A 15,825-nucleotide genomic window follows, 5' to 3' on the forward strand; every position below is an offset into this window, starting at 1 on the left:
GACTTTCTGAATAGAGCTACCTTGCCAACACTTTTACATTTTCCCTTTAGCATACCCACACTGGAAGAATAGAAATTCCTTTTTTCTTTTATCTTCAGTGACTCCAGAGGCAAAAAATTCCTTTGTCATCACTGATCCTAGTGCTGTATTTTATGAAATGTACATACAGTTCCAGAAAGTGTGTTAGAAATTGACTTCAGGGAATTTATTAACTTGCGAGCATAGCAGGTTCCCAAGTGTAATGTATGGTTTGCAGAAATATGAGATGTTCATTGTCATCCTTTTTCTACTGTTAGAAATTATATGTGTGTGGGGGTCGGAATTTATCATTTAGTCTATACAGAGGTAAGGTCAACAATGGCTAATCATGTAAAATATATACCTTAAGCTACTTCTATTTTGAAGCATCTCAAGACGGAACAAATTAAGATTGCATGATCTTAGATAACTTTCATTTTAAATGCGAATACTAAACAGCAGAATTCATAACAGGGCTTTCTCATTCTGCCTTTTTTCTCCTCTTTAGATCATGTTGCGTGTGTATGTATGTATCACATATGTGTATTTATATAGCTTATTTGCCACTGTTCTCAACAGTATTATTTCTGGCAGTACTATGAAAGGGTGATTGGATAGAAAAAGTGCTCAAGAGGCTCTAATAGATTTCAATCCCATCTGCCTGCTGCTCTGTTTTGCTCTGAGTCAAGTATTTTTTTAAGCTGATAATTGAAAACCTATCTTGTTCTTACAGAATGGCTTTGCTGTTGTAAGGCCCCCAGGCCATCATGCTGAAGAATCAACAGCCATGTAAGTACCAGGGAATATTGCCCATCTTGGAGCACTAAGGTTACTGGCAATCACCTGCATTGTGCATGTCTCCGAAGAACTGTAATTGCTAGCAGATGACTGAAAAGGCTTTCTAGGTACTCCCAGAAGCAGATTTATGGCCTCAGAGATCATATAGCATTTTTTAAAATGCTCTGAACATTATTTATAGTTGTTTTCCTGACTGATTTTCTTTCTTATTTCTGTTCTTCTCTATTCCACAGGGGATTCTGCTTTTTTAATTCGATTGCAATTACTGCCAAATACTTGAGAGACAAGCTAAATATAGGCAAGATATTGATTGTAGATCTGGTATGTATTCTTGGCAAGCATCACACTTGAAGTGCATCTAGATGAAAGATAATGAATTTGTATTTATAACTCCGACTTTCCTGCTTTTAATACCTACAAGTCATAAAGGTGTGCATTTCCTCTGATTTTGGGAACTCATTAAAGCCAGGATGGCAGTACTGAAGCTATAAACATCTATGTTTCACTTTAGTGGTGTTAACTGCAATTTAATGAGAAGAAGGCACAGATCAGGGCAACTTTTATGGTCCTTAAATGAATTGATACTTCCACTGTTAACATAACCCTACAGAACACAAGTTTACTTTTCCCTACAGAATAGAAACTTTAAAGATATTCTTTAAAGAATGTTGTTGCATTGGTAACAAAATTGACCACTTTCCCCAGTTCGCAATGATTTGACTTGTTGTATAACTTTGATATTATTAAATAAATTGACAGGTCGTTCCCCCCAAGAAGTTTTCTAGTCATGTATTCCAGGTTTAGGTGGTTCTCTGAAGAAAACCTATGTGATTAAAAATCCACTTCATTGGATTAGTCTTGTATTTTAATAGAAGGCATTTTTGCACAATACTTAATATGTTTAACAAATGGATTATTTAAATGCAGATGACATTTGGCATGTTGGCTATATTATTTTCATGAATAATGAACTGGAGCTCTGCCGTGCACTCAAAGGATCAGCCCAATGCACAGCCCAAGGAAAGTTGAATGCTGATTTATGAGCACCATTTTTGTTTTCCTACAGTTCATGACGAGGTGTAATAGGGTGTCTGACAAAGCATAGACAGGAAATGAACCCTGGCATCAAAACCTAACCTGTTACATCTGCACTTAATTAATTTTTGCAGGTGATAAAAGATTTAAAGACAAAATATGTTAAAGGGTTTTTGAAGTGCAGGGCTTAATAGTCTAAATCTTGTTCATATCTGCACTCATAATTAAATCTTATTGTGGAGTCATGGCCTTACCATCTAGCACTTTTGTTCAGTTAAATATGCGTACTGACTGTTGAAGAGAAGCAGAGAAAGGGGGAGTGTGGGAGAAGGAATGGTAAGTGAAAAATGAGTGGCAGACTAAGTATATGTGTAGATTAAATATTCTTAGAATGTTTTTGAAATATTTCTCAGATTGTTCTGCTATCATTTGGAAACATAATTATAAACTGCCAGAAACTATTATTTCTGAAAAATTAACTTCTACTGTATGTTATGTCTGTTTGCTGACTTGAATCTTTCAGTTCATTGCTGTAAATTCTGGTCAAAAGTGAACTCTCTGTTTATTCTCATTTTTAATAGGAAAAGCCTACTCAAATTCGTGAATGTTTTTAAGTCTTTTTGACTGTAAATGTTATATTTGCCTTGTTGAGAAAAAAACCAAAACACTTCCCTTTTTCAAGGCAAGGTTAAATGTAAAAATCATTACCTGTGCAAATGATTACCTGTGCAAATGATTACCTGTGAAGCTGCCTATCTTTACTCAGGAAAGTAGATAGGGAATTTTCAGCCTCTCTGCAACTGTCCCATTGACCAGAATAACTCAGCGAGTGAAAAGGAAGAAATATATGGCTGACACAGATGACTTCATTTCTGGAGCAGTTGCAGTACAGTCCCTAGTCTGCTCCATGGTCAGAGCAATGATGTACAAAAATTCATATGGAAAATTTCTTATGCATGCAAACTATGGATAAATCATAGGCCAAACTGAATGAATGAACAAGTTGATAGTGACATCTTTATTCCCACCAACAGAGTTTGGAGCATCTGAAAGAAAGAATGGAATTACAGATGTTAGACTTGAAATCAACCTTTAAGATTATATTTTGATAGTGACTAGCACAGCAGGACCTCATGCAGGTTGGCAGCTATACATGTTACTACAATATAAATATTAAAAAGTAATATCCAGTCCCACACACTAAAGTGTACTCTAGTTACAAATTAAGTGTAGTCTTCATAGCTGCTACATGTCTTCATATATAAATCTTTAACTTTTTGTCAATCTTCCCTTCATCTATTTAATCTATTTATACAGTAAAATAAAAGACCTATCTGATAGGATTTTTTCCCTCATTCCACCATTTGCATAAATCTCTGATTTTGAACTGACTTATATATCCTGAATACATTTTATCTACTACGGGCAGAATACGAACTCATTTCCCTCATGCTAACATCCACAGTCTTAAAGAACACATTCCTTTGTCTAATCAGAGACGTCACTGGTCTTCAAAAAAGAGCTCTTAGTGGAATCAAAGTTTAAACAAGAAAGCTAGCTTGAGATTTGAATAATAAAAAAAAAGTAATAAGGAAAAAAAAATATCTCTATGCCTCTTTAACATTTTTCCTTCTGTTTTGGAAACTGTTACAGAAAGAATATACCTAAAGCCCCAAATATGTATGGAAAAGAAAGACTAATTAAAATACCAATGTGAAGTCCTACTGTGTCCCTGCAGATCTATCTATGTGCCCAGCATAGCTTGTCTGGTTGTTGAAATCCTCATTCCAGGATCATCCATACTTGCATTTATGTTAGCAGGATTTGAGTCTTTTTTGGAGTAAGCCAATTGAGTCAATTTTTGGAGTAAACTAATTAACTCTGTCACAGCTGAAGGCTGAATGGGATTCTGGGATTAGTCTACATGTCAGATTTTACTTCATTTGCCAGTCAGAACCATCTAACACTAGACTGGCTGCCTTGAAATCTTCAACAGCCTCATACCAGTGTGTTCTTCTTTGCACGTCTCATGTGTTACATTTAACCTTGGCATTAAGTCCCAGTTGGGCTGTAACTCCATCCTTATGTTGTTTCAAGTACTTTCAACATAGAAAAGAAAAGAAACTCTTATAATACTACCCTACAGAGGTCCCAGAGGAGGTCCAAGTCAAGCACAATGCAGTACAAGTAGGATTCAATCAATTCAGAGTTCTGAACAATGTGAGTGAAAATCATGGGCTGCTTCAGCTTGCAAGAAGGACAAGCAATATTCAGTGCTTGCTATGCTATTGGCAGTGCACACCTTGAGGTACAGCTTGAGCCCTCCTGGAGTAGGCATAGTGAGGAGAATGTGACTTCTGTTTCGCAGACACTAAATTGGATTCAGACCTCATAACATTTGTAAAATAAATTCAGACTGGGTGACAGCGACAGTGTTGCCATTCAGCATACTTTGTTTGTCCCCCTTAATTCTTTAAATCAGAAATTTCAAAGGGATGGCTTAAAGGAGGAAACTAAAAAATATCTATAACTTTTCAACTTAGAAATGCCAGTGAAAAAACATTTTTTTAAACTTTTCTTTTACTGAAAGGCAAGTGGATTTTCCATTTTCACTTGTAAAATTCTTGTGTGTCTAACCACATGGAATAGTAGTGAACTGTGAAAACAAACTTAAAAAAAAAGGAAATGTCTGCATCATCAGCTTTTGTTTTATAGATATACTGTCAGTATTTCTTTGTCAGCCTTTTATTTAAAGACAGAATTTTATTCACTGTCATTATATAATGTTTGAAATATGGAGACTGACCAAGGTCACTCCTTGATTGTGGAAGGCACCATCCTATCTGCCAGATGATTTAATAGCTAATGAGATCATATTCCTATGTCTTCAACTGTTGCCGTCATGATTTTGCAAAAATGAAGTATGAAGTCCTTTCCGCATCTGGCATCTCTTTTGATGTGGATCTAACTGCTGAGGGACTGAACAGAACTGAATGTTTCAAGAAAGCCAATTTACTCAGCTGGTCGCAGAGCCTTTGACCTCAATAGTGGAACTTGGCAAATCAATGAATACTCTTATGTTTAGTGTTCTGTCAAGAATTGTGAAAAAGCTCTGTAAACCATAGATCCTTCTGCAAAATACTAGTTTGTAGTTTAAACATTAGTCTTTCTTCAGAGGCCAATGAGGCTAGTTAATTAAGCCTGAGGGGTTATGAACTGTTGGCAGTTAATAAGTCATAAAATTCCTCCATAAAACAGGATGCTAGATTCCATCACTGAGGCAAGGAGTACAAAGAGCCGGTGTATAAATATCTAATTGTACAAAAGGACTGGGATTTCTCAATGACTGCTCATCTGGAGTCTCCAGGGCACGCTCGCTATGGTTTCCTGATTTTTAGAAGCCAGTTTAAAAAATGAGTGCATTAAAGAGTAATTTGCCTGAAAGTTCAGGAAGTATGGGGTGGTGAAGGGAGGGGGAAAGGGAAAGACAAAAGGAGGGCAAGGGAGAGGGAGAGAAACTGAGAGAGAGAGAGAGAGAGAGAGAGGAGGGGGGTGTAAAAGAAAGCAGAACTGAGCTCTCTACACTGAGTTGGACATTATTACATTTGTCATCTGTTTTCTTTCTCCTTTAGGATGTTCACCATGGCAACGGTACACAGCAGGCTTTTTATGCTGACCCCAGCATCCTGTATGTTTCCCTCCATCGCTATGATGAAGGCAACTTCTTCCCCGGCAGTGGAGCCCCAAATGAGGTTAGGTTTATTTCTTTAGAGCCCCATTTTTATTTGTATCTTTCAGGTAATTGCGTTGCATGATTACCCCTAATTTTCTTGTCCTTCTCTGGTTCTTTAAATTACACCAGATTACCAAATTGTCTACTGGGAGTAGGGGACCAGTGGAGAACAAGTGCATAACCCAGAGCAGTCCTTGTCAAACAAGGCTGATCTGACATGTTGTTTGATGTTTGTTTCTAATGCACATTTGAGAATTTTTTTCTTTTCCCCTTTCCCTCTCTCTTTTCCTCCTCCTTTTTCCTCTTTTTCTGTCTTTTTGGCATTTTATTTCTTTTTTTCAGGTTGGAAGTGGCCCTGGCGAAGGGTATAACATAAATATTGCTTGGACAGGTGGCTTGGATCCTCCTATGGGTGATGTTGAGTATCTCACAGCATTCAGGTTGGTACCATTTAAGAGTCTTGAAAGCTGTTTGTGGAACAAAAGCACATGAATAAGAGCTAATGTAATATTAAAAGTCAGGAGAGTAATCCATGGTGAAACTAAATTAATCCTGGAATCCCAGTATATGAGAGTTTAGTAAATTAAAAAGTGGGTAATCTAATAGTTGTGACCATCCATGCAGAATCAACAAATAAATTTCTAATTATTTAATTTGTCACTTGTGTTTTCATTATTATGCCATGCCAATAAAATTACTTTGAGTTTGCTTACTTCTCTACCTATAAAATTTAAATGTAAGTATTCCTACCAGGCAGAAGAAAATTACTGCTCATGTTCACACTGATCACAGTTACATGCCAGTAGAGCAGACAAAAAGAAATATGAAGTATGGTCCAAATCCAGTGTTCTTGATTCACTTAAAAGATTCATTATGATGCTCACAGATTTGACCATTAGTTTTTTTTCTACAACTTGCAGTAAAGTGTTATTTAATTAAAGTAAATAATTTTGATATACTGCAATAAGAATAATAGGAAATGTTGCATGCTGTATTTCTCTTTACTCACTCATAATGAATATTCTCAATAACTCATTCCTAAATGAAATTTTATTCCTTCATAAGATGATGCTTCATAATCTATTAAGTCTTATTTTCATTGGGCCAGAGGAGATAAGAACAGTCCAAAACACTATCTTTTAGAGTTTCAGTGTCCTGTCTTACATTCACCATTTCCTTTCACTGTAAAACAATCCAGTGGAAGAGTTTAGTGAAGTTTAGGGAAGGTGTAGGGTTCATCTTTCAAATCTGGGCAAATGCTACACCTCTGAAAAGGAGTTTCATTTAAAGGAGATTGATATGCAAGAAAGGCAATGAGAAAAGTAATGCGTATCTCTAATCTTTCAAGACATTTAGTTTGAAGTGGTGCAATTACCTTATAAAGTTTTTGACTATACTCTATAGAAAATACACCACAAAATCCCATTAAACTCTTGTTTTGTTTGTTGGAGTTTTTGTGTGTGTGTTTTTTGGTTTTTTTCCAAAGAACTTCTGTGCAGCCCATGAAATAATATGCAGAGTTTCTAATAAACAACACACCTGAAATCAGAATCTAAGCCCTAGTCAGAGAAATAGCCTTACACATTCACAGTATCCCACTGTTACTGTGGAAAAAAGTTTTAATTTTATTTACATTTGTCTGTATCTATAAAGAGTCTAAACAAATGGTGTTGGGCTCCAAATTTTCTGCACTCAATAGTGCCTCAAGCTCTTTCCAAGATATTTCCTATACTTCCATGAGATTTTTACATAAGTTAAAGAACTGAATGGTTCAAATCACTGGTGTTAGTGTCTGATACTAATGTATCTGTTATTTCCACCCCAACATTCTTGGTTTGGATCCAAACCGTCCCACTAATGATATAGGTAATGTGGCCATCTAATGATGCAGAGAATGGTGGTCCCAGTTTATTCAACAGAAGACTCACATACAGAGACTGTAACCATAATTGATAACCCTGCTATCCTGATAAAAAATACCTGGCTTTAATAGTGCATTTACAAATATGTACTTCACAGTTCTATTTTAAGGCACACTAGTAAATTGTTTGAATCAGCTAGTATTGCTGCTAGGCCTATTACTCTGCTTCAGAGTTGGAGGGATTGTCAGTTTCTGTTCCTAAGCAAAGCAGCACTATTCAGGAAAATAAAATTCATGTAACTTACTACGTTCTGATTAATCATATGCAGACATAAACTTAACTATATATTTTTAAGGTAAATAAAGTCAAATTTAAGTTTAGAATCTCCTATTGAAAAATTGCTGATGGTGAAAAATTTAATGTTGCTATTTCAAATGCATCCATTTCACTTGGTGATTAATGTTGTAATGAATGTGAATGTTTTTCTCCAAGCAACAACAGGAAATGTTTCCCTATACTCTCAGCCCCCTTTGACCTGATCACAGGCTTTGTGCCCTCTGTAGGTCTTGCTGACATGGATTTAGTATGACTGGTATGACAGTTTTGAATGGGGATCATTGAAGGAAACAGCATGGAACTAAGAAGGGTGGATACAAAAATTTGTGAATTACTTAGGATAGACCATAGATCTGTAGATCTGGTCTGAGTGGTGGGTAAATTTACAGCTCCTAGTAAAGAGACGCTTTATCCATGGACAAGAATTTATCCTTGCTATTATCCAAAATGTCACACATGATGTAGCCTAAGTTCTCAGTTTATCCAGAACCGAATTATGAGACAGGAGACTGGCAAGAGTCCAGAAAAGTCCAGAAAATCAATAGAAGAGTTGCCATGCTCTCCCAACAAATCAGCTGTTGTTCTGGAGTTTCTGTCTACAATAAGTCAATTTTTAAGAAAATAAGTGAATTTCAGAGATAGAAAAACATTATTTGTTTGGGGTTTTTTTATATTAGATTACATGCTTTTATAGACAGGTTTACAGAGAAGGTCCAAACTAAGGTGTAGAGCAAATTTTGAACATCTTCAATCTTAAGAGAAAAATAAGGGGAAAATAGAGATAGTTTCTTTTTATACCTACCGGTAGACAGAGGGGTTGGGCAATATTCATTCCCTAGTGAAGGCAGGAATGGATACTGGTGAAGGTCCTCTCCACTGTAACCAAGGTGTGAGTAAGTTCACAAATGGGTGGAGCCTGTTTGGAGAGAAGCCAAGGCTTCCTGCTTACTGGCTGGCTCCTGAGCCTAATCCTTTGAGATCTTAGGAACTGAGAAATTTGCATTAAAATAATCTAAAACTCTCCAGTGGGTGCACATAGCTTTCACTTTCTCACCAGCAGAGCCCTAATTTCATCCTAGAATTGCGCCAAGCACATATTTGAAGTGTCACCAGCCTTGACACTAGGTAGCTTGTTACTACTTGATTGACTGTCAAATTTTACAGCAGAGATCCTTCTGATGATGATAGTGTCCACAGAAAAAGAGACCAAAGCTTTTTTTCTGTCTCTAGAGTTCAACTCATAACCAGGTATTATATATGACAATGTACTTGGTATCAGTTTTTAGGTCAGAATATATTTGTAGAAGCATTTGCACACGTATATATATATACATGCAGGTAGCAGAGTAGTAGTTATTTCCCACTGCATAAATAACTAGATAAATCTATTTTATGTAAATCCTTTTAGGACTGAATAATATTCCACCTCACTTTTCCTCCAAACTGTTTGAGAAAATATTTCTATTTCTTCAGGAATAAACAACTTTCATGTGTGAAAATGCAGAAAATTTTGAACACAGAGTAATCACTTCAAAGGCATGCTGAGTGAGTGGCTGCACTGGGACTGTAGTTGGAAACAGGAAAAATTATGGTGCTGGTTTGTGTCTGCAATTTTGATTGCAGTGCTACATGAAAACTTTATTATATTTTTGAACTAACTCTTTCTGTTGCAAAATCAAATTTTAGTGGCCGTAGCAAATTTGAAGATGAAGACTGCTCATTCATTTATAAAAGATGTTTTCATTTCTTTCCTATTTCTACTAAGAAAATAAGTTTGCTTGTGATAGCTGCAAGGAGGTAGTAGAAAATGTAGGATAGGTAACTTTCTGTAGAATGGAAAATAATTGCAGTAATCAAATCATTATGCCATTTAATTTTGCCAGAAAAGTGTTATTTGATGTTTACCATAGTTAAGGAACTGGCCTAGCTACAAAAAATCCTTGAAATAATGACATATTTCTAAAGGACAAGCATCTCTTCTCCTAAGATAACAAAAATGCACAGCTCTTTTCCATTATTTTTAAGCTCTGAAGTATCCCTCTAGAGAATTTGTTTCATCATTTACTTCCACCTATTCAGGTTAAATTTGCTTTAATCTCTTTGAAAGCCAAAGGATATGGTGGCTGTTTTCTAGGAGGATGATTTTACACTCGAGTTTATGAGGATGTAATCCACTCTCTTCTGCCAACAGTTCTAAAAAAAAATAAGAGCAATGGTTGACTAGTAATGTTCAAATAATTATTTTCATAAGCTCCACATTACACCAGATGTGCTCAGTAAAGCAGGCAGCAGAAAGAGGCTCAGATCTGTGTTGTACATGCACATATGTCTCTGTGTGTACTTGGAGTTTGCAGAGGACAGGAGAGATGTGTTTCTGTAGAGTGGAATACAGAGGATGCAGGAGGCGGTGGAAACAAATGAGAGTGCTCACAAGAGTGAAGGAGAAGCGAGAGACAGAAGGAAACTGGGCTGTGTCTTCCAACTGCTTTGCACTTTTTATTCAACAAAGAAGTTGTAAATTTAGCTGAACCAGCCAGTATGCTCTGGCTGCTTTGCACTACTCCAGAGTAGCATAAAACAGCCACAGCATATTAATGAACCTGGCCATAAAAGCTTGCATAAAATGAAACATGTATGCGTGTGTGATTCTTGGAATGATTAGCAATAGCTCATGATAATATTATCTTTTAGCAGTCATGTGTTTTATTTTAATTTAAGAAGGTGAGCAAATTCAAAAGAAATAGGTGGCAATAAGGCAGAGTTAAGGATGAGCTATATCCATGATTTAAAATACATTTGTAATTACCATAAAATGTAATTTTAAAAAAGTTCAAAATCAAAATCATGGTTGAAATTACATGTGTTAAAATGTAAAAATGAAAGAAAACAAAGATGTGCAGAAAATCTTCATCCTGTCTTGCAGTCCTTAGTGGTTGTTTTGGGAGAAAATCAATATGTCTAAAACTGTCTGTATTTTAATCTGTGCTCAAATATATTAACAAAAATATTCCTTGTCATCTTGTGGCCATACAGGGCACAGTTAATTTCATTTGAAATATTGCATTGATGTGTACCATTTGTTTTTTTGATAGTTTTGCATTTCCAGATCTCATGATATTTAATTTTGACATTTCAAATGAAAAACTCTGTAAAAGTACTTTTGATGTTTTCATATATATTGTCCTTGTTAACTCTGTTTTAGCATAGGTACTGACTGTAGTTTTTCTTTACTGATTACATTAGAATTTAACTCATAAATGCTAAGAAGAACAATATAGTGTTCTATATATGCCTTATGTTTTTAATAGAAATATACATAGCATGTATTTTTATTTATTAATTTAATTTTCCTTTAAATTTTATTTTAAAACTTTTTTGTTGACTAAGGAATTTGAGATAACTTTTAGAAGTTTCATTTATCCTGTTGGTATTGAATTTCATGGTTTTAAGTGTGTGTGTCTGAAAAACAAAAAAATATTTGTTTTAGCTGAAATCACTAGTCTTCCACTTTCATTAAATGTCCATTTGTTTATGTATTACATGTGTAGATGAAACTCACATTCTTCCCTATCCACATTTATTATTTTAAATACATTTGTATGATCTGTGTAATGTCCTTTCCTATTTTCCTTCTCTGAAACTACAGTATTTCTGGTCTTTTTCAATCTCTCTTCACTTAAAAATGTATCCAGTTGCCAAATCACTTTAATTGCTCATTGCTGAGGCTTGGCTATTTTCTGGAAATGAGCTAAATACACCACATGAGGGCGAACCATCGATTTATATGATTTTGAATATTATTATGGCTGTCTTTGGCATTACTGCTCTGCAATGTTGTGTAACTCTCTGAGTAGAAACCTTGGTTTCTGATAAACATAACAAAAGAATGTAGAAGACAAAAGTCAGCATTTTTTCCTAGCTGTACCTAACTGTTGAAAGTGAGTCATAGTACAGTGCTGTATTGTGATGTTTAATGAATTCCACCAAGAATAGAGTTTGAGTATAAAGTTATTTTAAACAATGATTCTTAATGTCCATAACTTAATGCTATTAATTTTTTATGACTGCAATTTCCAGAGGCTGCTGCTGAAGCTATATTATGCTAGATGAGGTCTAAAAACTACAGTAAGACTAAGTTGCTGATTCAAATGTTTGATAATGTTTTGTATCTCTTCCAAGAGATAAAAAGACAGAAGCATGGGAGGAGTTTAAAAAAAAAAAAAAAAGCAAGTTAGTTACTCAGCCTCATGAGTCAATGAAAGAAGGAGAAGTAAACTCCTGTAACATCTTCAGAACTTTAACCTAATGTGTTATCACTGAACTCTATTCATAGTAGCCTCAGAACTAGCCAAATGCCATCCTTATCTTTACTAATGGTAACTAATTCTTTATTTCTCAATATATTGCTTTGTAATAACTGCAAAAGTTATCTCACTTATAGTTATTTCGCTTGTCTAATTGTTGGCAGAAATACATTCAGAATTTTACTGTGTATAGAGGAAGGCAGAATCTCTGAGTAGTGTATGATAGGCAGATAATGATTTACCCAAATGCAGGTGGATGTTATTGAGACTTCTTGTTATCCACAGTCCTCCTGCATTGTCAAGGGCAATGCATTTAGGAAGAAAAATGTGGCTGAACAGTACACAGTCATGGAAGCTCTAGGAAATCTAAACAATGGTTTCTGTATGAATGTATATGGTTTGCTTTCAGACACCAATAACACTCTGCAATTATAAGTTACCATTTCAATTTTTTTTTTTAATTTCTAACCTTGTCATTTCTACCAGGTGTCTTTAAAAGATGTTCATTTAAAGCAGAGATGTCTCTCTTTTCCCTTCTGTCATAGAAAATGTCTTAGGAGAATTCAAATAAAGATGTACCATCAGCTATAGAAAGATAACTTAGGAGTGCCTGAGCAGTTTATTTTGAAGAAGTTTGAAGAAGGTAGAAGTCTGCTTGGAATAATTTTTAAATCTGCTTTGAGTATAAGTTTCATATGCAAATATTCAATAGTCCTGATGATTTTTGACTTTAGAATTCATTTTTGAGTGTGGTAATGAAGGTTTTGTAACAATGGTAAATTTTCATGCTTTTTTTTTCCTTGACAAATGTTTTGAGCATTGAGTCTTTAGGAAATGGAGAAGCACAGTTAAAAGCATTTGAAACAGTGGTATAAACAGCTTTTCAGCATTGTGTTATACTTCAAAGTTCACCATAAAACTGAAACTGGCAACAGTGTTTATAACCTGCAACCTCTTGTTCTTCCTACTTCTTTACTTTTATTTGGAAAATCTAACTTCTTCTGACTGAAATACCCTAAATTTTCACCTTTACTGTACTGGGATTTTTAAAACTGTATATGGTGCTCCTTTAATTCACTGGAACTACAGAAGTGAAACCATTCATTAGAGAAATTAATTAGTGTTGGCTTACTTTTCTACAGATGCACAGTTTCTTTTATTGACATGGCAGAGTAGGGGGTGGAGGAGAAAGGATAATAAAATATGGCATGTGTCAGGTTTATGTGCTTCAGGTTAAAAACTTTTTGATTAAAACCCCAAGCCATACATGGTCTGTAGTTTCAAAGTACTGGAAAGTATCTGAACTCTTTTCCAATATAACCATTTTCCAATTTTTGTTAAGCCAGAAAGATGAAAGAATAGAGGTGTATGGAAAAAAAATTGTCATATTGTCAAATATTTTGATGGAAAAGTTGAGAAATATCAAAAACATCCTGGAAGAAATAAAACAGCAATAAGAGTGGAGAAGACACTTTTACCTTAAAAATCAAAATATCTGTGGTCTTTGCATGAAGATACATTTCAGATCAGAATTAAAAGTCCTACAGCAACACTGAGTGATTGTATAGATGTCCAGTCCCAATTTAAATTTTGTTGCTTTATAATAACTTTTGAGAACTACACTGCAGCCTGTAAAAAATATCCACATGTTCTCTGCTGGAACAGCTCCAGACTATAACAGAACCACTAGATTGCACCCTGGTGCTTTATGTATTGTTTAATTGTTTTCCTTTGGTGGATATTTTTATTAAAAGCCCATTATCCAGAATCAGACAGAAGTGTTGTTTCAAGAACAGCAGAAACAGGGGCCTTTCAGCTACATAGTTCTTATTCATGCTTTCTTTAGCTAGCTTAGCTAATGAGATCTCCACTATTCTTCTTTTAATACTTAAAGAAGACAAAGAGATGGGAGTTTTATTTTTGTTGCTTTCAAATCTAGGCAGGATTGCAAAGAAGTATTGTGAGATTCTGGTGTGCTCACGCACCTGTGTCTCAGTGTTAGTTTGTGTGAGTACCTCCAGGGCATGTCTGTGCTTATAGATGTTCTCATGCTTTTGCACAAATAATTCCTTGGAGATATATTTTTTATCCCAATAATTTTGTGTGTCTGTGCTACACTTTACCTATACAATAATTGCACAAAAGGAATAAGCATTTTTCATAGAAAAAATATTCTAGAAAATAAAGATGCAGTAATTCTAAAGAAAAATAGAAAAATCTGGCAAGAGTCAGATTGTAAAATTGTGACGTGCTGAATAGCACTGTGCTCAGTACTGCAAGATCTTATGAGGAGGTTTCTTGTTACTGGATATTGTTGGAGCCCTAACTCCAAGTACTTCATTACTTTTTGAAGTCAGACTTTAGTCCTGTGGAGAGATGTTTGAAACTATGAAAACATAAATGTCTCAAAAATAGTTGTCTAATGAATAAGTTCAGGGAGGTCTATGACTCATCATTATGTGGTATTACTTGGGCCATCAGTAATCCATTAAATTAGTGCAGCTTCTTGGATAGTAAGTCATTACCCAGTGTGAGGGAATCCATCAGACTTCAAGCTCTGAGACATTAATTTTACAAGCAGTATAAGAAAAATGCTTAGTTGTAGAGTGACTTACTATTGTGTATATTTTTATTCAGGCAAAGTGGAGTCTTTGTCCTGAGATTACATCTACTAGGGTTATGATTTAGAAGGCAATTGATCATTTGTGTCATTAGTTTATGCAGACCTTAGTTGTGCACAACACCATAATTCATAGCTAAGATACAGAGATGTTACTTACACAGAATAGTAGCTTCTCACAAAAATCATTGTTAAATGACTTTGTGAAATCAGAGGCATTTCACTGAGTAAATGTGGCAGGATTTTATCTTAAATACTGTGACTACATTTAACCTAATTAGGCAGTCAAATCTTTAAAATTATATACAAGCAGTTTCATGAGTTGTTATGCCTTGAAACAAAGTAAGCTTTCAAAGGATCTTATTAGCTGATTCATATGCTTACCTACCACAAGCCTTTCAGTGGTATTTATATCAGCTGTTGAAATAAAGTTACCAAGATTATTAATTTATTAGAAAAAAAAAAAAAAAGGAAAATGAAAGCAAACAAATTACAGCACAGGATAAGCCAGGTTGAAAATAGCTATGTTTGGGATGCATTTCTCCGGTGTCATGCATGTAGGAGTGTACATGCTTATCAGAAGATAGAATAAAGAGGGCTGAAGGGATGATGCAGCTTATTTGGTTCTTTTTCTCACTGTCAGTAAGGTGACCAGACTCTGGTGCTCTGTCTCTCCTGTTCAGGGAGTGCATTACTAAAGTGGAGATGACTAAAGACAGCACTTCCAGTAAGCAGCAACTGTCTGTGGTTATGACATGTGATTTTCTTCTACACTGGAACAAAACCAAAACTATTGGAAGTTTCCAAGAAAACAACTAAGTGTTTGTGTTTCAAACCCTTTTATGACAATGTTCATGTCTAACCTCTTGCTGAGGACATCACTTCTAGGGAGCTAGAAAATTTTAAGTGAAAAATCCCAATGCTTTGGGATTGGATCTGGCCTTAAATTGCATGAGGGGATGTTCAGATTAGAGATTAGGGGGCAAAAAAAAAAAAAAAAAAAAAAAAAAAAAAAGGAATGGTTTGGCATTGGAATAATTTGCCCAGGGAGATGGTAGGTGTCTGGATGTGGCACTTAGGGATATGGTTTAGGAGTATTTATGGTGGTGTGGGAATTAC

The 15,825-nt window shown here is 35.2% G+C and overlaps 1 protein-coding gene across 1 annotated transcript in view; it reads left to right on the forward strand.

Moving 5' to 3' along the window:
- HDAC9 (histone deacetylase 9) overlaps positions 1–15,825 on the forward strand; it is a 269,848-nt gene that overhangs the window by 173,258 nt on the left and 80,765 nt on the right. Inside the window, exons 18-21 of the mRNA XM_053979425.1 lie at positions 752–807; positions 1,050–1,137; positions 5,484–5,603; positions 5,927–6,024. Coding sequence (XP_053835400.1) covers positions 752–807; positions 1,050–1,137; positions 5,484–5,603; positions 5,927–6,024 — 362 coding nt within the window. The remainder of the gene's footprint in view (positions 1–751; positions 808–1,049; positions 1,138–5,483; positions 5,604–5,926; positions 6,025–15,825) is intronic.

Source organism: Vidua macroura, chromosome 1, assembly GCF_024509145.1.
Source record: "Vidua macroura isolate BioBank_ID:100142 chromosome 1, ASM2450914v1, whole genome shotgun sequence".
Classification (NCBI taxonomy): domain Eukaryota; kingdom Metazoa; phylum Chordata; class Aves; order Passeriformes; family Viduidae; genus Vidua; species Vidua macroura.